At 41.8% G+C, this 24412-nt stretch overlaps 1 protein-coding gene across 1 annotated transcript in view; it reads left to right on the plus strand.

The window, feature by feature from the left end:
• Window positions 1-65: 65 nt before the first annotated feature.
• Window positions 66-24412, plus strand: part of SLC45A2 (solute carrier family 45 member 2) — a 36282-nt gene continuing 11935 nt past the window's right edge. Inside the window, exons 1-3 of the mRNA XM_027075106.2 lie at window positions 66-4119; window positions 6708-6884; window positions 22402-22727. Coding sequence (XP_026930907.2) covers window positions 3735-4119; window positions 6708-6884; window positions 22402-22727 — 888 coding nt within the window. The 5' untranslated portion in view covers window positions 66-3734. The remainder of the gene's footprint in view (window positions 4120-6707; window positions 6885-22401; window positions 22728-24412) is intronic.

The raw sequence follows: 24412 nt of genomic DNA on the forward strand, positions 1-24412 counted from the left end.
GGCTAATAGATTTTGTTAATGACCCATACTTTTCTTCTGAAGAGTCTAAGACCCTGTATAGAAAATGTACACTTCCTCTTTGGTTCTCTTTTGACAAACTGTAGACTTAGAAATGGGCCAGAGTGTAGGTGAGAAGAAAATAGGAGGCTCTAAGGAGGATGGATGAGTAGCAGGCAATTGAAGATGGCAAATTCTAGTGAAAGACAGATTATATTCTTGAATACATAGGAATTTTATTCTTGCATGTGTAGTTCAATATACACTGATTTACACTTTTGATCCTACAACGTAGGAAGTGATGGGATGCTATACACCGTATGGCGATGAATCAAATGACATGGAATAAGGTGACTGGTTGCATCCAGGCCTCTGTGCACATTTTAGGCTTCATCAAAGGAGACACAAGTGTCACAGGGGTAGTTGAAGCAGGGGTACAATGAGTTCTCATCTCATTGTACAGATGAGAACACAGGGCTCAGATGGTCTTAAAACCTTCTTAGTTCGTATCTCCCTTTGTGTCTGAGTAACTTTTTCATGGTGCTTCTTGGCCAAAAGAAATATCTAACCATTCCATTTATAAAGAATTAGGTCCCACAGCTTAAGTATTTATGCCCTAATAACTAACTGTTTGAGAAAACACACATACATTGAGAGAAAGCACTTTTATTTTTATTTCATTTTTAACACTCTTACTTATAGGTCATATATGTGTTGGACACTATGCAGCTTCTCATGCCTTGAAATAATATTGGGCACCACTACCCTCATTTTCTGTTTCACATTTATTTTCATACAGTACTTGCTTTTTATCGTGATTGTGGGAAATCCAGCCTCACAGAAATACGTAATCATTGAAAGGATTGTAGTGCAATCTTAGGTTGAAAGGATGAACTACCTCACTGATAGTTCATGGGGTATCTGACAGATGTTGAGTTTCACTCTGTTTACTATCTTTAAAACTTTAAATATCCTGAGGCACCCCTTTGAGGTCACTGTGGTGCCCAGGCCATCTTGGCACACAGTTTGGGAACCACCAGTTTTAAGTGATTTGCCCAGGAAGATACTGGTAGGAAGAGGCAGAACCAGAATTTAAATTTTAATATTCTGACTCCGAGTCTTGCTCTTATACCATTTTTAAGGCCCTTCCTATAAGATTGTGTTCCTCTTGCCACAGGAAATTTTCATTTGAACTCAGGGTCCAGCAAGGAAAATATGACCCACTCAGAGTCTTTAAATTAGAGGAAATTTATTCTTACACCATAAACAAAAATAAACTCAAAATGGATTAAAGACCTACCTGTGAAACCATAAGATTCCTAGAAGAAAATAGGTAGTAATTTCTTTGACATCAGCTGTAGAAATATTTTACAAGATATGTATCCTCTGGCAAGGAAAACAAAAACAAAATTAAACTATTGATTCTACATCAAAATAAATAGCTTTTGCCCAGCAAAAGAAACCATCGTCAGAACAAAAGGGCAACCAATTGAATGGGAGAAGATATCTGCAGATGATATATCCAATAAAGGGTTAATATCCAAAATATGTAAACGATTTATACAACTCAACACCAAAAAAAGAAATTACCCAATTAAAAATGAGCAGAGGACCTGAATAGACATTTTTCCAAAGAAGATATACAAATGGCAAACAGACACATGAAAAGATCCTCAACATCACTCATCACCAGGGAAACACAAATTAAAACCACATTGAGACAACCACTTTACGGCTGTCAGAATGGCTAAAGTCAAAAACACAACAAATGACACGTGTTGGAGAAGATGTGGAGAAAAAGGAACTCACGTGCACCGTTGGTGGGAATGCAAACTGGTGCAGCCACTGAGGAAAACAGGATGGAGTTTCCTCAAAATAAAAATAGAATTACCTTATGATCCAGTAATTCCACTACTTGGTATTTACACAAAGAAAACAAAAACATTACTTTGAAAAGACATATGCATCCCTATGTTTATTGCAGCATTATTTATAATAGCCAAGATATGGAAGCAACTCAGCCAAGATGGATGAAGAAGATGTGTGTGTGTGCACATATATATGTATATAATGGGATATTACCCATGTAAAACGTGAACTTTTAGAGCACCTGGGTGGCTCAGTCTGTTAAGCGTCCAACTTCGGCTCAGGTCTCGATCTCAATGTTCATGAGTTCAAGCCCTGTGTTCGTAAGTTCAAGCCCTGTGTTGGGCTCTGTGCTGACAGCTCAGAACCTGAGCCTGATTCAGATTCTGTGTCTCCCTCTCTCTCTGCCCCTCCCCTGCGTGCATATACTCTCTCTCTTTCAAAAATAAACAAACAAAAAAAGATGAACTCTTGCCATTTGCGACAACATGGATGGACTTATAGGGTATAGTCCTAAGTGAAAGAGAAAGACAAATACCATGATTTTGCTCTTATGTGGAATTTAAAAAACAAAGCAAAGAAAAAAGGAGAAAAATAAACAACAAACCCAGACTCTTAAATACAGAGAACAAACTGGTGGTTGCCAGAGGGGAGGTGGGTGGGGGGATGGGTGAAATATCAATTAATCAATCAGGAAATTTAATATAGGGAATTACACTGGTGACATAAGTGCTGAGAAGCCCAGGGGACAGTGAAGCAACCCAGATATAAACAGCAATGGGAAGCCAGGGCCACTCCTATGGCTGCAGGAACAATGGGGAAGGCAGTGTTACCGGGATCCTGAAGCTAAGTTTGCTTGGTGGAAGCTAGACCCATCATGGAGATGCAGCCACTACCACAGATGGCTCAGGAAGGAGATATGGAGGGAGGGAAATACCAGGATCTTCTCTCCTGGCCCCAGTCTTCCCACCAATGCCTTTCATTGGCCAAATCTACCTAGAAGCAAGGGAACCTGGGAAGTGTAGTGTCTTATGATACAGAGCCTGTGAGGAGGAACAGGGAATGGACCTGAGCAAACAGGCTGTTGACTGGTTCTACAGAATTTCGTGTATGCACATTATTCACTCAGTAATTCCTTTAGCAAATATTTGTTGAGGACCTACTAGGTGCCAGGTATCATGCTACACCTGGGGATTACCATGACAGAAATGGACCTGATCACTGCTCTTAAAGGGATCAAAGACTAACAGAAGAAATAGAATAAACACAGAATTATCTAGTTGGAAAATGTATTAAATGCAATGAAGGGAAATATCACAGTGCTGAGACAGGCTAGAGATTGGAGAAAGAGTGCAGCCTCTCACGGCTGTAAGTCTAGTTAGCTGATTCTTGAGGTGTGTGTGCAGAAACTTGTGTTCAGGAAAATACAGAATATTTATATCTAGACAAAGTTTAGAAGAAGATATTGATGTATTTATTCATGTTTTGACTTATGACCTGCATAATACAGCTTCATTGTCTCAAAGCTGTGCATGTGATTGTGTGTAAGTGTGTGTGTGTATAGATACATGTGTGTGACAGAAACGGAGAGAACAGAAAGAACAGAGAAGGAAAGATTGCTTTAGACAAACATTCTAAGGAGCCAGAGGGCTCACAGCAGCTAATCTCCCTCATGCTTTCCTGACCCCACCCCCTTCCTTCTCATCATAACTTGTGATCTTAGAAGCATGAAAGAATTTGAGCCCCTCCCCCAGCTTGACCGTCTCCGTTGGCAGTTCAGTCAGGCTCCATGTCAAATCCGGCTTGGGGCAGAAACCTGAGGGCCACACAGAAGGTGGTGGGCTTGCAGGCAGTTTCCTCACCCCGTGGCCATGGGCGGCAACATCGGGCAGCTTGGCAGTCGCACCTACGAGTCCCTAGCTGACGATGAGCCCTTGGACCCTGAGGAACCCCCCAAAAGACCCACGGGCAATCTCATCATGCACAGCATGGCCATGCTTGGCCGGGAGTTTTGCTACGCAGTGGAGGCGGCCTACGTGACCCCAGTCCTGCTCAGCGTGGGGCTGCCCAAGAGTCTGTACAGCATGGTGTGGCTCCTCAGCCCCATCCTGGGATTTCTGCTGCAACCCGTGGTGGGATCAGCCAGCGACCACTGCCGGACCAGGTGGGGCCGGCGGAGACCATACATCCTCACCCTGGTCATCATGATGCTCTTGGGCATGACTCTGTACCTCAACGGGGACGCTGTGGTAGCAGGTCAGTGCACTGCACAGGCGGGCAGACGGGGGAAAGAGGCCCATCATGCAACTCAATAGGAGTAGAATGCGGATTTCTTTGTGTGACATTTCATTGGAAACCGGTTAAACTGATGATCTCTCCTAGGTTAAAATAAACTTCCACCTTGGGAGGACCCAAATTCTGTGGTTGGGGAGTCTTCATTTTTAGGAGCATCAGGATCCATTGCTGTTGTTTCATTGTTGTGAGGATTGCAAAGTAGGAATAATTTTTTATCTGTTTTATCAAATGAAATATTTTTACATATTAATTGCAGTGTTCTTTGAACTTCGGCTTTAGTTAGTACTTTGTTGAATTAACCGTTTGCCAAATGACTCCATAAATACTAATAATAAATTACCTGTATGTCTAAATAAGGGCTAATCTTCTTCATAGCTTTAGGTAGAGTCTTTTAGTGGGTGCAGGGCATCAGCCTGTCAGCGCAAGGGCACAGTTTTGCACTGCAAATGCTGGACCAAAAAACCCCTGATGGTGAGCACTTTTTCTTGCCATTAATCAGCCACCAATTAATCAGTAATTGGTGGTAGTACATAAAAAGTACTTCATTTCATTGAATAAAGAATCGTTAAAAATAATACACATTTTTTGGCCATTAACTCTCAGGCTAGCAGAATGGATTATAATGAGGCAGGATAATCAGTTATCATTTGTGTGTATTTTTTATTTTATATTATTTATTTATTTTTTAAAATATTTTTTTATTTTTTTTTAAATTTTTTTTAACATTTATTCATTTTTGAGACAGAGAGAGACAGAGCATGAATGGGGGAGGGTCAGAGAGAGGGAGACACAGAATCTGAAACAGGCTCCAGGCTCTGAGCTGTCAGCACAGAGCCCGACGCAGGGCTCGAACTCACGGACTGCGAGATCATGACCTGAGCCGAAGTCGGCCGCTTAACCGACTGAGCCACCCAGGTGCCCCTTGTATGTATTTTTAAAATAATTTTTTAATGTTTATTTAGTTTTGAGAGAGAGAGAGAGAGAGAGAATGTGAGTGGGAAAGGGAAGGGGCAGAGAGAGAGAGAGGGGCAGAGAGAGAGAGAGAGAGAGACAGAATCTGAAGCAGGCTCCAGGCTCTGAGCTGTCACCACAGAGCCCGATGTGGGGCTTGAACCCTTGAGCCATGAGATTATGACCTGAGCTGAAGTTGGACACTTAACTGACGAAACCACCGAGGCACCCATCATTTGTATATATTTAAAAGCGGGCATAACTACATAAATTTGATTTATTTCTGCAAAGTATTTACAAAAACCCCTGGTAAGTATGGTTTCCCCTAGGGAGGAGTACTAAAGGACCTTGGAGGTAAAAAGTGGAGTATAGGCTTATTTTCCACTTATTTTTATACTGTAGTTTGTTTTTTTAATGTGCATAAGTTACACATTGTTCTCAAGTGAAACTGAAAGCAAGGGAACATTTTTGTTTTCTCTAATAGGAGATAGGGTGAATGAATTCTGACACGTCCACAGAGTGAATATTATTCGGCTGTTAAAAACTGTGCAGTTGCTCTCCGTTAAGTGAAATACAAAGATACGAGGAGAGTTGGTTATAAATGAATGTGTCCAACATGATCCCATTAGTGCTCCTCAAAACGTGGTCTTCAGACCCAGGGCATCAGCATCCAGGGGCTGTTAGAGATGCAAATGCCCAGCCCCACCTCAGACCTACTGGAGAAGACAGAGCCTACTGGAAGACAGAGCCTGATACTCTGTTGTGTTTTTTTAAATTTTTTTTTTTAATGTTTATTCTTGAGAGAGAGAGAGAGGGAGAGAGAGAGAGCAGGGGAGGGGCAGAAAGCGAGGGAGACACAGAATCCGAAGCAGGCTCCAGGCTCTGAGCTGCCAGCCCAGAGCCCGACTCAGGGCTTGAACTCATAGACCGTGAGATCATGACCTGAGCCAAAGTCAGACATTTAACTGACTGAGCCACCCAGGTACGCCTCTGATTATCTGTTTTAATGAGTTGTCCAAGTGATGATTAAGGATGCTACAGTTTGAGGAGTACTGCATTAGGGCACCTGTATACACCGTTTCCTGTATGTCTGTAAGTGCATAAAGGGATATCTGAAGAATGACCATCAGTAGGGGCTGGGACGAAGCATTTCCCCCAGCTTTTCTACATCACTGAAATGGTTTACGATAAACATGTATAATTTTTTACACAACTTTTTAAAAAGAGATATAACATAACTTGGTGCTTTTTAGTATATTCCCAGGGTTGTGCAACCATCACCACTATCTAATTGCACCACATTTTCATCACCCCGGAAAGAAACCTAGCAACCATTAGCAGTCACTCCGCGTTCCCTCCCCCTGATCAGGTGTAAGCAACCCCTCAATCTACTTTCTGTCTCTATAGATCTGCCCTTTCTGGCATTCACTTGTGTAATTTTGAAAACCTGAAAAAATGGTAAAGCTATGTTTATTTGGAAAAGCAACACAAAATGAAAGCAAAGGAAGATAATTTGATGACAGGACATTTTATTGGAAACAAAAATGCAAATCATCCTAACTCTGGATTTAGGTGATGTATGTTTCTTTCCTTTTTAGCTTTGATTGCTGATCCAAGGAGGAGGCTGATTTGGGCCATAACCATCACCATGATAGGTGTAGTTCTCTTTGATTTTGCTGCTGACTTCATTGATGGGCCCATTAAAGCCTACTTATTTGATGTCTGTTCCTATGAGGATAAGGAGAGGGGCCTCCACTACCATGCCCTCTTCACGGGTAAGGAATGTTCCAGAAAGTCTTTCCTTAAGTTCCCCAGACAGGGAGGCGCTTCCTCTGATGCCATCCAGTGTCTATGCATGTCAGAGTTTTTGAATGAATGGATCTGTTGATGGAATGCTCCCATCACGCGGGCTCTGTGTTTCAGTGCATTTCTCTAGACAAATCAGCTTGTGACTAGGCTATGGAGTCTTTGCAAAGGAAGTTTACATAAGAGCTTTCTGAAGAGTCATTTGTGGAGACATTTACAACTGCAGTGAAAAGAGGCCTTGTGCACTTTGCTTTTTGGTGTTTTTTTGTTTGTTTTGTTTGTTTGTTTGTTTTTTGTTTTTAAATCACTAAGGTGGCATCAGCATTACCTAAGAGCTTGTTAAAAATGCAGCTTCCTGGGCCTCTCTTCCAGTTATTTTGATTCAGTGGGTTTGAGGTGGGGCCCAGAAGTCTACATTTTTAATAAGTATCCTGGATGATTCTGTGGCAAGTGACTTAACAACCGCATTTTAAAACAAAAATAGAAACAAACCAAGCAAATGAAAAAATCCCACATGTCCTAGAGATTTCTTAGTTATATAAACAGTTGGCATTTCCTCAACCTCTTGCTTTGAAAAAGGCCATGCCCGAGGGACAATGGGGGGCTCTCTTCAATTCTTGGGGCTATTGGCAGGCTCCTTTGGTTGCTGTTGAGTCATTCATTTACAGCAATGCTAGCAACGTTCAATATCCATTTATAGAACACCAGTCAGGACTGTTCTAGGACTGGGAAGTGGAGGGGGTCATACATGAAATTACAACATGACCCTGTCCTGGGAGTGTTTTTATATCTAGGGGTGGGGCTCTATCAGTCCACCTTATTTGATGCCTTTATGGCCCAGCCGATATATTTATTTCATATTTTGATATGTTCTGTCTCCGCTCATGGCCAGGTAGAGCCCATGAGAAGCAGGATCTTGAGTTTTGTTCAGTTTATTTTCCACAGCCAAGAGCAGTGCTTGCCCGTTGAAGCCACTGGCTCAATATTTGATGTTTGAGCAAACATCTAGATGGTGAACTCTGGAAGAAAGGGGGCTGCACAGCCAAGAGAGTAGCTCCTCCTTGCTTTAGGGAAGATGGAGGAGCCAGAGCCCTGCCCATCTGTCAGTGGCCCCTGACCACACTAGCCTGCAGCTAAAAGGTCCCACAAGAGAGATTCAAACTGCATTCTCCTAACTTAAACCCCATAATTCCTTCTGCTTGATCATAATTTGCTGAAATTAATTACAACAGTGGGAGACTCTTGGGCTTTCCAACCTGACACATTGAGAGTTTTACTGCTCTCAAGTACTGTGGGCAATGTGGCCACCCTTTCCCAGCAACCCTCCCCCCCCACCCCACCCCGCCCCGGCTTATGTCCCTGTTAGTCTTGGCTAAACGGTCTCTGCTTTGTTGTCTCGGATATTAGAAGATTGAATTTGGTCCTTGGGGAACTTTTCAAAGGCTAACACATGGTAGTATTTCTATAAATCTGAGAAAATATCTTGACATTTTCTGTCAATATTAGTGTATGGTGGTCTCAGCAAATATGGTATAATTTTCATATTACCTTGGTTCAGGCTCCCACTACATCTTGTCTGAGCTTTAGCACTTTTCCCTTAACTATCTATCTAGCCTCTAATCTCTTCCGATTCCAATTGAACCAAAACACAGCCTCCAGATTTATACTCCTAAAAGCAAACCATGACCAGGGCACTCTCCTGTTCCATCACCTGGAGTGACTCCCATTTGCCTGCTGGGTAAAGAACAAATTCCTAGACAGGATTCAAGACTCCCCATAATCTGTTTCCATCCTACTCTTCAAGCTTTACTTCTCATTACTTCCTCCACATTTTCTGTGCTTTGAATAATTTCCCAACATGCTCCTAGGGGCAGAGGCCAGCTCTGTTTTACTCACTGCATCCATCACACCTTCAATACAGCCTGGCACATCATACGTGCTCAAAATAAATATTAATGGGACAAACAAAAGAGGCTGTCCTTTCTGTTCCAACTTCTGGGTCTTTCCTCATGCCCAAATTCCCTTACCCCTTTCTCCCTTTGGAAATCAAAGCTTCGTGGAAACTTTCCACCCCCTTCCCAGGGAGAAGACCCCCTCTCTTCTAAATTGCAGTCAAACAACTTCTAACTTGGTCAGGGACCCCACACAAAAATTGATCAAAGCAAAAGTATCAAGTAGATGAACATAGAGGTATGAATGAGGTAGGTAACTTCAGCAGGAAGAGATGGTAAGATAACAGTTCATCTCATACATATCCTGAACTTCATTGCCCTTGGGGCCCGTGTCATCTGCTTGAGCTGCCATAACAGAATACCACAGATTGGGTGCTTAAACAACAGAAATTATGTTCTCACACTTCTGAAGGCTGGAAGTCCAAGAACAAGGTGACAGCAGCCTTGGTTTCTGGTGAGACCTCTCTTCTTGGTCTGTATCTGGCCATCTTCTCACTCTGTCCTCACACAGCCTTTCCTCTGTGCATGCATTCCTGATGTCTCTTCCTCTTCTTACAAGGACACCAGTCCTATTGGTTATGGCCCCACCCTATGACCTCATGTAACCTTAATTACCTCCTTACAGTCCTTATCTCCAAATATAGTCACATTGGGGCCTAGGACTTTGACATATGTCTCTTTTAAGGTAGAACCAAAGCTTTCCTAAAACTCACACAGACTTTTGCTTGTTTCTCATTGGACAGAATTAGGCCACAGAATTAGGATATTGGGAAAGTGAGGGTTTAGGGCAGGGGTGGGAGAGCAGATCCTCTCTATTTGGGTTCTATTTGCCAGGAGGAAAGGGTAATTATTTTCAAATAGGCCAAAGCTGGTAGATATCACATAGAATATAATCACAATTGAGTATTAGCCTAATGAGAAAAATTAAAGACCAAGACTATTGCAAGAAAGAGCTTTCAAAGCCCAATCTATTAAGGAATAATTGACAGGTAATTATATTTTAAAGTTATACTTCAGTTCACAATTTTACCTGACCACATTTATTATAGTACTGTTCACAGTCTTCCCTGTATTATAATTAAGTGTGTATTTATCTTTCTCTTTTACAAGATTTTGTAAAATACAAGATTTGTAAAAACATGAGTGTTTTCTTCCCCATGGCTTCTAACCTGTTGCATCATTGACAGCAGGTACTTAGAAATGTTAGGTACATAAAAGGAGACTTTTATAACCCTTTCATAACCCTTAAGTTTCATGCAGTTTTACATCAGGTTGAACTGCATGGCAAATTGCATCAATCAGATGAATATGCTCATTTAATCACCTTGCTTTGTCTCCTGACCAACACTGAACTCTGAATCCCAGACAACTGTCTCTAGTTATAGGGGGACCCCTGAGAGTGTGTGGATAGCTCAAAGCAAGTTTTTTTTTCCTATTAGAAAAATTAGCTTAAAACATCTTCCTCTTCTAAAACAGTACAGTAAAGTCTCACCTCATTTAAAACTTAGATTCTAGAAGTCCATGCCTAAGTGATAATCACAGATAGTCTACATTATTCATGAATATCTCTCAGATCACACATAAAATACAGTATACCTTTTTGCCTTGTTTGTATGCACAGACCTACATAGTGACGGATATACATATAAATATATCTGCAGAAACATCTGCTCTTTAATGTTTACTGCTGGACATGGGCTCAAAGAAAGAGATAGAAGATAGGGTCACCTGTATTATTTAGAATGTTTTTCTTTTCTCTCTCCTCCCCTCCCCCCTTTTTTTTTCTCAGAGAGAAAGAGAGAGTGGGCAGGGGAAGGGAAGAGGGAGAGGAAGGGAAAGAATCTTAAGCAGGCTCCACACTCATCGCATAGCCGGACATGGAGCTTGATCTCACGACTGTGAGACCATGACCTGAGCTGAAATCAACAGTCAGATGCTGAACCGACTGAGCCACCCAGGTGTCCCAACTCCCCTTCTTTTCAAAGTATGGATAGTAACTGTCAAATGCTCAGTTAAAGATGAATGTGCGACCCCACCATAGTGTCCTTGCTCTGAATGGAAGACCACATTGGAAAATGGAGTGAAAAATAACAGTACATTATCATACTTCTCTGTCTTTGCATACAGGCCAGATCTCCTGAATGTACATGAATCTGGCAAAGAGATATCTAAAGCATACTCCTTGCATCAGGCATTTTATGATAAAGGCCTGTTCAGTGTCAGAGCCCATTTTGATTTTCGTTATCAGCAAGATGTCATTTACCCAAGGAATTCAATCATCTGAGTAAATTGAAATTCTTCTTATTTATTTTAGAGCTATTTATTTCATTTTAGCCTAGGCCCAACAATTCCAAGTGCTTTGCAAAAAATGTCAAAGGGTTTCTTGCCAAAATATTTCCCAGCATATTTCTGACTTCTTTTTTTTTTTTTTTTAAGAAAAGACTCTACTGGCTCCCAGGGGAACATTTTAGTTCCCCGGCTTCTTCTCTCTCTTATATTTAAAGGTAACTAAACCTACTCTCCCTCCATCCCTGACATATGTGGTGTATTTCATAGATACACCCTTGTCTTACTACCCCATGCCTTCACCTCCGGGTGCATCTGGGCCTGCAGAACTCACATTCACGAGTAAAGAATTCCTTCTTTGTGCCAGAATGCTTCTAACTGAGCACAAACCTGCTAAGTTGAACCTAAGGCCTTGCTACCATTAGCAGTTGGCTCTATCCAGCAGGGGGTGGCCAGGGCAAAGCATGATGGGAAAGGTTGTCCCGTTTCAAATCCTGGCCCCTTTTCTTAACTGCTGCGTGCCTTTAGTATTTCTGAACTTTTGTTTCCTCACAGGGTTGTGAATCTTCACACAATGTTAGTTATTAATATCCTGCCAAATGCCCAGAGCAAGGAATCATTTAAAAGGATCAAACACCAAATGTCTGTGTTTAGTTCATTTTTTTCTGTTTCCACTGGGCTTGTAGAACCCATCAAAGTTTTTTTGTGGTGACTCGGAGAGGAACTTGCCCCCAGGTACATCATTGCAAGAAGATTGGGTAGCTTGTGGAGCACAACCTCTTTTAATTTTTCTAGCTTTTTAATATCTCAGGTTACAAATGCTCTGGTTAAGAGTAATTAAGGACTAAGAAAAGACTATTAAAAATGAAGTTTAGACATGGGCTCCTATGAGCAAATCTTTCACACAAGTGGAAAAGATGCTGTGTTTCATGTTAACGTCTGTTTGAATGGTTTCTCCTTGAGTAATTGCCGCATAAATGGTTTTCTTGTGTCAACTGGGTTCCCTTTGAAGTTTCTGTCACTCGTGGACTTTCACATCTCCTCAGTCACTTAGCTTAGGAAGGATGTGGCTAGAGAGTAAGCCAAGGACACAGGAATTTCAGCTTTGTGGGCAACATGGATGATTCAGAGCAAAACAATTAATGTCTCCAAATTGCCATTTCTTTTCCATTCAAGTGTGAGCAACATACGTCTCAAAGAATCTCAAAGGCAGATTAAAGAAACACCTGAGGGGATTTTTCCTTGGCTCTGTCCTCTCCTTGAAAGCTCTTCCCCCAGATACCAAATCAACTTGGCTCATTGGCAAGTTGGTCACATGACCCCTCCTCTGTGATGTGTTTATCATTACGTGACTATATTATTTATTCATTTGTTTATTGTGTATATTATGCTTCTGTACCTGACCTATATAAGCTTCCTGAGAGCAGGAACATTATCTTTCCTATTTGTTGCTATAGCAACAGTCTTTAGAATATTCCTGGAATATGCTCAAGAACTATTGGTGGGACAAATATTGTATTTTAGCATCCTCATTGTACCTTTGAGAAAGCTGTGCTACTAAGAGGTAAAGTGATTAGTGCAAGGTCACACAGCTAGGTAGCAGTAGACTAGAGCAGGGGCAAAAGCCCTACCAACCTACCAACCAACTGAACCATCAGCCAACTAAAAATATGGTTTATGTTTTTGTCCAGGCTCCCCTAAAAGCTGACCCCAGAGAAAGTTTGTATGCAGAGTTTACTTGGGAAAGGATTCCAGAGAGTGAGAATGAGGGAGTGGTGGAGTAGAACAGACCAAAGAATACAAGAAGCATTGCAGAGTTGGCCTTTGCTCTAGGTGACTGTGCATCTCACCAAGACCCTCTTAGGAGCCTAATGTAGTTCATCTCAGAACTTTCTCTTTGAGGGGATCAAGAAGGGGGATTAATCCATTGGCTCTAGTCTCTACTGGCCAACGGTGGTCCCATGGGTGTGAACCTTACTTGTGTGAGTGCTGACCCCGACCTGAGTGTGGGTCCAGATGCACCTGAAAAAAGGTGGTCAAAACTGGTTTGGAACTGGCCACTGCAGTAGCTGTTGGAGAAAGGGGGGGTTGCTGAGAAGACTGGCTGTATTGTACATGGGCTGTCCCTTTCAGTTCATGACATCTAGTCCTGAGCTTATTCTCTCTAGCATAAGTGCTTCATGCTACTCAGTCGACATTGGAAGGGTTAAAGCATTTTGCAAAGTGCTCAGTGATTTATAGTAAAATGAACACTTATAGTACTTATAGTAAAATGAGCTGTTGCAACCCAGAACTAAAATATTAATTCTGCAGAGTTAAAGAAAACTCAGGGTAATCACAAATGGCTCCAGACCCCGGCCAATTAATTACTTGACCTTGCAGTCATTTCTAATCCTTAAGAAAAGAAACAAGGGTCAGGATTTATGTGTCATGTCAGGAAATGAGAAGTTTCAGGAATCTTATCTGAACTACGGTAGCAACGGTTATGCATATGCTCCAATCAAGAAATTTGCTTCTGGGAAAATGGTGAGATAATTAAAGTGAATATACCTTTATGTGAGCCTTATTGCATTAGACATACTAGTACATATCAGTAGCTTTCAGCACAAACACAAATTGCATTTGACCTCTGGCAAACACACTACTCCAGTTCTCTGCATTTATTTGTTTAATTGTGGAGAAGAATATGATTTTGGCACTGCTTTACTGCAAATATTTTTGCCTACAGCATAGCTTATGCCCAATAATGGAAAGCGTTGGATAAATCTTTATGTCGCAAATGGGTGGGATCCTAAACCCCAAACTTAATTTAATTGCTCCTTTGTTGAGCCCCATCACCACAGGATGGTGGAAATTTAGTCTCAGTTTGGAATGTTCTCCCATCCCTTTACCCAAAGGTTGCATCAAAGTCCTGGGGACTTAGAGTGCAAGGGCTTGAGGGCATAGAGTCCCTGGGTTTCAATGTCATCTGTTCACCCTGGCATTTCCTGAGATGTCCATTGTCCCACCACATCTCGGCCAAGCTGAAGTGGTCACAATGGAGTCATCTCTTCTCATCTGTAAGGCCCCTGCAGAACCACAGGGTTCTCAGTCCCCTCTGCCATTCTGCTCTTCCCACACCAGGCCAGGGTGAGGTGAACTCTGGGAGCTGCAAACTCTGTGTTTTGCTTTCCTCCTCTCTAAAATAGAGATAAAAATGCAGCTGATCAATTATTCGTGGGTTGTTACTTGCAAATTCGCTCACTAAAATTTCTTTGTAACATCAAAAGCAATACTGTTAGCTCATTGCCAGTCATTTGCAAACAAGTGCAGAGTGTAGGAGGGCAATTTGAATCACCCACAGCCTCATGCCCAGTTGAGGTAGGTCCAGGTAGCACTCTGCCTTCTTGTTTGGTTTTCATTCTGTAAACAATTGTCCTTTAGTGGTGTATTTGGTACCAAATTGTTAGCATTTGTGTGTGTGTGTGTGTGTGTGTGTGTGTGTGTGTGTGTGTAATTTCATTGCTTAAGATGGTCCCCGATGTAGTGCTCAAGTGCCATCCGGGCTTCAAAAGTGCAGGAACATTGTGATGTGCCTTGTGGAGAAAATATGTGTGTTAAGTTTTGTTCAGGCATGAGTTATAGTTCTGTTGCCCATGGGCTCAGTGCTAATGAAGCAACGATATATACTAAATATCTTTAAATGGAAGCACACCGTGTGCGTAAATGGAAAAGCACTGTGTTGTTCACTTGTTGAAGATGTGACTAGAAGTTTGCAGTAACTTAGCCCCGTATTTCTCCTCAGAGGAGTCATTTGCTACTTGCTAATTCAGTGTTTGGGGTGACTTTCAAGAACACAGCTACCACTAATAATAAGAATATATTGCAGGGCCACCTGGGTGACTCAGTTGATTGAGTGTCCAACTCTTGATCTTGGCTCTGGTCATGATCTCATCATTGGAGAGATTGAGCTCCATGTCGGGCTCTGTGCTGACAACGCAGAGCCTGCTTGGGATGCTCTCTCTCCCTCTCTTTCTCTGCCCCTCCCCTGCTTTCTCTCTCTCTCTCTCTCTCTCTCTCTCTCTCTCTCTCTCAAAATAAATAAATAAATAAACTTTAAAAAATAATATGCTGCAGTACTTTCCTGAAAGGTTGTTGTGAGGATTGGATGAGCCAATATATGTTAAGCACTTGGAATAGAGACTGACACGGTAAACACTTCTATCTAGACCCACCACAAGCCATTTCTTCCTCGAGGTCTTATTGCCTCCCTGAGGTCTACCCAGGGCATGAGGCGTTGGTCCCTTCTGTTCTGGGATCCCCCTAGTCATTTGGGGGTGGTTCTACCTACCCCCCCCCCACCGACCCCCAATACCAGCTAGACCCTAGGAAAGAGGAGCAGAACCACTGCCTTAGGAATTCACCGGTATATGTGCACCCAGCATGAATGCCTTGCTCTTAAATCCCATTTTCTACTGAATCTTCCTTCTATGTGTTTGGAGCCTAAGGGCTTTTGAAACTCAGAAGCAAGAAGACACATTCTTGTTTCTGTGCTTTCCCCTTTCATGTCCTTCCCCCAAAGCAGTGAGGTATTGCGGCTCAGCTTGAATGTGAAGAAGGGCCCAAAGGGACAAAGATATAAGGAAATACCCCAGGACCACAGGTAGTGGTGCATGGATGGAAACAGTGGTCAACACTTTAAATGTTATCTCACCATCTTTTAGGAGAAAAGTTGCCTTGTGAATCTAAAGAAATGTCAAGCTGCTTGTGTCTTCTCTCTTTGACCAGAGTATATGTGTCTGTTTGATTTTCCTTGTACTTTCAGCGTCCAAGAGGGCAGTTCATGTTTGTCTTATTCATTGCTGTGTCCCCAGTGCTTAGCACAGTTTTTGAAGAGTAGATGCTCCATCAATTTTTATTGATAAACAAATAGGTCCGAGGAGACACACACACACACACACACACACACACACACACACACACAGTAACTGGTACTTATGGTAATTCTCCAGGATTAGTGTGTATATATTGGGGGAAGGTAGGAACCATATACCTAATTAAACACTTTCATGGCTATTTTCTTAGCATATAGAATAGAGTCAAAATCACTCTCTCGTGAACACCATGGAAATGGGCGGCGGGGGGGAGGTTTAGTCTGATCTCTTGCTGAAGCGAAGTAGCTGGCAGCACACTGTTAGCTCTCTTGACTTAAGCTATTTTGCCAGCAGAGTATGGATTGTTAAGCCACACCCCTGAAGCAGAGAGACAGCTACAGGTACATAGCAGATGTGGAGTTTGTCTCAGATAGATTCTCTAGAACTGAAACTCCCCGAATTACCCATTTTACCTATTATAGTTGCAAACTAAAGAAAAACAACCCTATTTCAGTGTGTTTGGATTTCTTCCAGGATGAGCCATTGTTGGAGTTACATCGTAAGTTATGAAATGCAACATCTATCTGTCAAGCCGTTCGTTCTTCTGAGGTTGGTTATGGTCTGAGTTTGCAACATGGCCTGGCTATGTGAAGGAGCCAGCTAGATCATTTATGGGCTCTTCTTTGTAAAGGCCTGTTATCTGACATCAGCAGATGTCCTGTGGATGTTTCAGCTTATGGTCTGGCCAATAGCCTGATGATTAATTCCAGGGCCCCAATGAGAGTGATGTTGGAAGAGAGATAAATGCAGTCTGGATGTAGATGTGGGAGTTGTTATTGGCCTTTGTTGCAGCTAAGATGATGGGGCTTTGTCTTGAGACTATCTCTGAAGATAAAATCCTTAGCTTAAGCAAAAGCAGCAGAAAGGAAAGCCTTCCATGAATTTCTACAGCTCTCTGCTGGCCCTTATCATATCGGAGGGTGTGAATAGATAAAATTTAAATGTTTCCATCCAGAGTTTTAATATGGTGTCTATGGAATAATTACCCAATGGCCCACTATTCCTTCACAGGGCATATTTTGTTGTAACATTTACAACATCCCCCAATAGCTTTGGGAAAAACAAAACAGTTTTGCCTGTTTTGTTTTCCTCCCCTCCCGAAGAGGATTGGAAATTCTCCAAGGTCCTTGAAGCAGGTGTCAAAATTTTGCTTGGCCAATTCATGAGGGAACTGACAGGAAAGACATAAAGAACAGTTCCCCCAAGTTCTTGCACAGTGTGTATGTGTGTGTGTGTGTGCACATGTGTGTGTGTGATTAGCAGAAGAAAAAGTGGTAGGTTAGATATAAATCTGATTAGCCTTCTACAAGTCAGTAAAACTATAAGTCCTCTGTAATATTTTTGTTACAAGTATGTTTGTAACTTGTCTATTAGGCTATAAAAACATAATACAAATCATAGAACCCTAATAATGTCTGCAAATTAACCTCAACTTTATAGAACTACACATCATTGTGTTTTGTCAGTTTTAGACTGTTGGTCAAATATCCTGTAACAACAAAGAACTGTTGTTACAATTTCCCAAGAATGTCAGATAAGGGTGGACCAGTTTGGTTGGAAACTGCTCAAAAGAATCCGGGATCTCAGGCCGTACCCTTGAAGCTTTAAATTTTTTTTTTCAACGTTCATTTATTTTTGGGACAGAGAGAGACAGAGCATGAACGGGGGAGGGGCAGAGAGAGAGGGAGACACAGAATCAGAAGCAGGCTCCAGTCTCTGAGCCATCAGCCCAGAGCCTGACGCAGGGCTCAAACTCACGGACCACAAGATCATGACCTGGCTGAAGTCGGACGCTTAACCGACTGCGCCACCCAGGCGCCCCTGTCCTTGAAGCTTTAAAATCAGAATCTGTGCTATAGATTGAATGACTCCATGTATACACTAAAAACCTAATACCCGATGTGATGTTATCAGGAGGTGGAGTGATTAGGTCATGAGGCCTCATTCATGGAATTAGAGCTCTTAAAAAAGAGCCCTGATAAAGTTACCTTACCACTTATGCCAAGTGGGATCGCAGTAAGAAGACAGCCATCAACAAGAAGCATTGCATCACCAGACACCCAGTCTGCGGACGCCACGGTTGTAAACTTCCCAAACAACAAAAGTGTGAGAAGGAAATCTCTGCTGCTCATAAACCACACAGCTTCTGGTATTTTTGTGATAGCAGCCCAAACAGACCAAGACAATCTGCAATTTAATAAGACATCCGTGTGATCCAGGCACACCTTAAAGTTTAAGAAGCATGGCTCTAGACTGATACTTTGTAAATCAGGCACTTGCCACTGTTACTTTTTCCAGGTTTGGGATACATCTTTTTTCCACAATACTTGCCGCTCTCTGCCACACTGGGTCAGCGCTAGGCCCAAGTCAGCCCCCAGAATGATCCCTGGATTCTAATCACTGGGCCTCGATGACCAAGTCCTTGCAGCCAGCCCTACGCAGCTTGTCACCCGAAGGCAGTAACTGTCTTCTCCCACTTATGGGGAAGGGTTTGGAATTAGGGTTTCTGTAGCAAGTCTACAGGGCACTCATTTTTGGGCCCTTGTTCTGCCACTGTATGTGCTAATCATTTACATAGTGTTGTCGTGTTAGCCCTCACAAAACTCATACATGGAGGCCTCACGACCCCCACTTCTCAGAGAAGTGCCCAAGATCACATGACTAGAAAGCACACAGATGCAAATTGAAATCAGGGAAAATTCCAAACCCCTTCTCTCCATGCTGTCTCCAGTCACTTAACCACTGTAGCCTGTGGCTTTCAGATCGAATTCAACCAGATGAATTCCAAACATCCTCCCACCTCTAAAATCTTTGAATCCATTAATATATTGAACTCTTATGAACTTCATTGCTAATTAAGAGGAATCCTATAAAAATTATTAATAATCAAAAATAATCAATAAAGATATTTGGGGTGTCTGGGTGGCTCAGTTGGTTAGGCATCTTTTTTGGTTCAGGTCATGATCTCACAGTTCATGAGTTCAAGCCCCACGTTGGGCTCTGTGCTGGAAGCTTAGAGCCTGGAGCCCACTTTGAGTTCTGTGTCTCCCTCTCTTTCTCTGCCCCTCCCCTGCTTACACTCTGTCTCTCTCTCACTCAAAAATAAATAAACATTAAAAAAATTTTTTTAAATAAAAAAAATCAACATCATCTTGGTACCAGTAGCTAAGCCCTGGTTATTAACAAATAAACTCTTCGAGACTCCTCTATCATATTTGAATACCCAGGTCACAGTTTTAGCATAATTTATTACTGTTTTTTTATACTGTAATTTATTTTTTATTTATTTTTTATTTTTTAAATTTATTGTCAAGTTAGCTAACATACAGTATATACAGGGTGCTCTTGGTTTTAGGGGTAGATTCCTGTAATTCATGGCTTACATACAACACCCAGTGCTCATCCCAACAAGTGACTTCCTCAACTACAGGTTTGTTTGTTGTTTTTTTTTTAAGTAGCTGTTTACTGGGCATCTGGGTGGCTCAGTCGGTTGAGTGTTCAACTTCAGCTCAGGTCATGATCTCACAATTTGTGGGTTGGAACTCCACATCAGGCTTTGTGCTGAGACCACGGAGTCTGCTTGGGATTCTCTGTCTCCCTCTCTTTCTGTCCTTGTCCTGCTCACACTCTCTTTCTCAAAAATGAATAAACATTTAAAAAAAAATTAGAGTAGTTGTTTACTTACCTGCTTCTCCCACTTGGAACTTCCTTCTGGGGAAAAGGGGACGGGGAGCAGTGTCTTATTTAGATCCATATCCCCAGAAACTAGGAGAGCTTTTCACATATATTCAGTGCTCACTAATATCTATTGAAGTACACTAAGCCAGCAGACATAAAAAGAGATTAGGAAACCCTCCAATTGCAGGACTTGATAATTCTAGTTAATATCTAATATCAATCCATTATTAGATTTATACCCATACATTTATATTCATAAAATAAAACCACCATTCTATTGCACGTGGAAGGTTTATTTCACACGTAAATTCTTTTATTTTTTTTAGTTCATTTATTTTGAGAGAATAAGCACACACATGTGAGTGGGGAGGGGCAGAGAGAGAGAGAGAGAGAGAGAGAATCCCAAGCAGGCTCCATGCAGCCAGAGCCCAATGTGGGGCTCAAAGTCAAAAACTGTGAGATCATGACCTGAGCTGAAACCCAGAGTCAGATGCTTAACCCACTGAGCCACCCAAGTGCCCCACATATAAATTCTTTTAAATAGGCAGGGGTCTTTTGCTCCGAATTTTCTTTGTTCAGTGGAATGGTAAGTGTGAAGGAAAGAGGCATAAATGACAGGATAATTAAATGACAAATGACAACAGTTGACCTGGCTATAAATTATAAGTAGTTTCAAAAAAGGAATGTGTAAGTTTTTCATAGAATTAATTAAGGTCAGGGCTTTTCAACTGGAGGACATTTTGCCCCCTTTGGGACATTAGGCACTGTCTAGAGCCATGCTCGGTTGTCATCGCTCATGGAGAAGTCGTTGCTGGCATCTAGTAGGTAGAGGCCAGAGATGCTGCTAAACATCTTATAACGCATAGAACAGTCCTTCACAATGAAGAATCCTTCAGCTCAAAATGTCAGCAGTGCCAGAATTGAGAAATCCTGATTTGGATAGGCCCGCAAATAGTGCTGGGAATTTAGTACATCTTTATTGGTTGATTGCTTGGCTCAGCACATGACCTCTGAAACCAATGGCATCTCCATGATTGGATAAGGAGAGTCATTGTCTGATAGTGATCCAGAGGCACCACTTGTCCCAGAACTGCCCTCTGAATCATAAGTATGGCTGGCTCAAGGGCCTCTCCTTCTTCTCAAAGCCTGGGACCTACCATCTAGGACAGGTCACTATATGTGTCATTTGTCTATTTATGTATTTTCCCATCACCCATAACTAGACCATATATTCCTGTTGGCAGGAGACGTAAGTTTAACTTTTTCACATCCATTTGTCACAGTTTCCCATAATTCTGTCTTATAATGCTTTGACACTCAGGGCATGACAATGATGCTTTATTTTTGGGAATCATTGGTTGAACAGTTGGTCATCTGTAAATACCCTCTGTAGTAAATTGCAAGTAACTATAATGTAGACTGATGAGAATCACCCATTCTCCCACCATTTGGGATAAATTAGGAGTCATGGCATTTGACATTCAGATTTGTGTTCCTGGAGTCAGGATTTATATTAGGTGTTCAGGGTTAGAGAAAGAGAATTCCTTAAGTTCCGTTTTCTTCCTTGATTCCCTGGTTTATGAGGATATTGTCTTTATCTGGGAAATAAAATGGAGACTTCACTCACACAAGAAAAACAAAACCAAAAACAAAACTTTTCTGTCCAGGTAGATATTTGTGTTTGGTGAGACATGATGGGAGGTTGACATTTAAAGGTGTCTGACAGGTTGATCAGCCTACACAAGTTCGTGGCTCAGGTAGGAGGTGTGTTGGGCATTCATCTCCTCACATCCCTGGGTACCCTCCCACCTCTGGGGGGTGCCCCTCTCTCATTCCTGCATTCTCAGGATCACTGATGCCTCCACGATGAACAAATACAGTGTCCTGCTTAGGTGAGGGGCACTTGTATTTTAAAATCCAAAGAGAATGAATCACTGCTAATGGGATTTCAATTATTATACCATTAAGGCAGGATAGATTTGGGGGAGTCCTTTCTCAGTGTTCCTCAAATCACACTGTCTTCAGCAAAAGCAGGTAAAACAAGCAAGAGAAAGACAGGGACCTGGAAGGTCCAAGTCCTGTGACATGACAATACGATTTTTAAAAATTCATATTTCAACTTGTGTTATTTGTTCTGTGGCTATCAACTAGGAACAAGTTCCTTTAGCTTCTAATCAAGGAATGAAGACAGAGTGCAAAGGTGTTTCGTCTTTGCAAACTTGTGTCATGCTAGGAAGCTTATTAATAGATAAACAACATTACAAATAATTTTATTGCAACCAGAGGTTGGTTTTCTCTGGGGCTATTTAAGGGCAGGAATGTTAGTTCCAAAGCAGTTTAGAGACTACAGCTTGCAAGGCCACGGGACTTCTGTTGGTGTCAATATTCGTTTCTGGCACTGGTCCATTTTACTCTTTTATTATCAACCCCGTATTATGAGTGAGAAAGTCCAAAATCACAGCAAGTACATGCCAGAACCAAGCCTTGAACGCATGTTTCCCGGTTGCAGATGTCTTGCCTTGCTGCTGTGTTAACTCTCCATCATAACCAGGCTCTGCTGGCTTCAGGGAGCTTTCCCACTGAAGGGGAGGGCCTGGGCACCATGGGAAGAGAAGGCAGTTTGCTAAATATGCTAATGCAGCTTTCTTGCTTTCCAGGTTTTGGAGGTACGCTGGGTTACCTTTTGGGTGCCATCGACTGGGCCCATCTGGAGCTAGGAAGAGTGCTGGGCACAGAATTCCAGGTCATGTTCTTCTTCTCCGCCTTGGTGCTCACTTTGTGTTTTACTATCCATCTCTGTAGTATCCCTGAAGCCCCACTTAAAGATGTTATAAAGGACATTTCCCCACAGCAAGCCCCCCAGGACTTTCCATTGTCACCAGACAAAATGTACCAGTATGGGTCTATTGAGAAACCTAAAAATGGTTATGTAAACCCGGAGCTGGCAATGCATGGGGAAAAACCCCCAAATCCTGCTGAACAGGTAAGATGCAAATTCTCTTTTCTTCACTCAGGAAAAATATCCTTGTTCTTACCCTTCTTATTTTGTTTATTATTCTTGGTTTTGTTTGCTTTTTTGGTATGAAAATTTGATGTGAAGTCTAATTGAATTCTCCAGTCTCCTATAGCTCTTATCCCTTTGAATTAAAATTTGCACCTCAAAAAAAAATTGTGTGCGTTTTCCTCTGGTCTTCCTCTTACTCTTTTCAGAGCATCAAACTAGGGAAGATGAAGCCAGTTCCAAAATATTAGACCATAAGAGAAGCCTGGAACCACCTTCAGGCCTTAAGAAATATCTTTACTTCTTAGATTGGGATTATAAATTTGTTCTTCCAAATGATAGCATCCTTGGGTTGGTAACTGGGCTGGGCATGTTTAATTCGTGTCTAATGAACTGATTTGAAAAAAAATTTTTAGGCCATTTTCAGTGAACTAGTCAGTGAATTAATTAGCTTAGAATTTAAGGAAAATTCTACTAAATTACAGAGAAATTAGGTTAGGAGGAAATGGTCAGAGAGAAGAGGCTAGGGCTATGTTGACCAATATATTGGCTATTCGTCCCATAAGGCTATTTAAGTTTAAATTCATTAAAATGAAAAAAATTAAAATGTCAGTTCCTTGGTTGCCTTAGCCACATTTCCAAGGCTTAATAGCCCCTTGGGGCTAGGAGCTACAGTACAAAGCAGTGCAGGTATGGAACATTTCCATCATTGTAGAAAGTTCTGTTGGACAACACTGACACACAGCTGCATGCTCCTTCAAGCTGACTTTGATGGCAATACCTCAGGGATGGAAGTACAGAGGATTTCCTCACTGGCAAAGGGGTTGTGAAAGACCTGGGTTTAAATTTTGATTCCTCTAGCTGACTGACCTGTTTTATTCATTCAACAACCATCAGGCATTTGCTATAAAGAGCCTAAAGATTAAAAGTGCAAATGTTCAGATCCTGCCTCTACCAGCTCTGGAATGCATGACCTTGGGCATTTACATTTCTGTAAAATGAGAAAGTGATTCTGTCTACCTTTAAGTATTTTGTGCAGATTACATGAGAGAATCCATACAATGTTACTTAGAGCGGTTCCTACCACATAGTGAGGTGTTTGGTAGAGGTGCCTATTATGAGCCTGGCAGAATGCTGAGCAGTCCAGACACAAATAGGGAACAGACTTCATCTGTGCTCTAACAGAACTTTCAAACAAGCTCAGTGAATCTCATCTCTATGAGCTTGACTTCTCTTGTTGGGTTGTCTTCTCTATATTCTAGGGTTATTGGTATGTTCAACTAAGATGAAGCAGGGAACGGTGCTTTTTAAGCTTTATATAAGTCTATGAGCATATCACAGTCAGTATTCACTCAACAAACTACTTTGGGTACGGAGTATGTACAAAGCTCTCTACCAGGTATTTAGGGATCATAAAATTGACTAATGTCCCATTCCTATGCTCAAGAACTTAGACAGCCCTACCAGGGGGCATAAGCCAATACTTATTTTCCAATACTTATTACCAATACTTATTTTCCAAGGTAGAATGTACTTACTTTACAAAATGAGGGTGGCTGTGCAGTTTGATAACTGGGATTATTATTTTTTTAATGGCAAGAAGCCTAAATTATTTCAGGATTCAAACTAGATCCCATAAAATCTATCTGCAATTCCTCCATGCCATC

The sequence above is a fragment of the Acinonyx jubatus genome, chromosome A1, assembly GCF_027475565.1.
Source record: "Acinonyx jubatus isolate Ajub_Pintada_27869175 chromosome A1, VMU_Ajub_asm_v1.0, whole genome shotgun sequence".
Lineage (NCBI taxonomy): Eukaryota > Metazoa > Chordata > Mammalia > Carnivora > Felidae > Acinonyx > Acinonyx jubatus.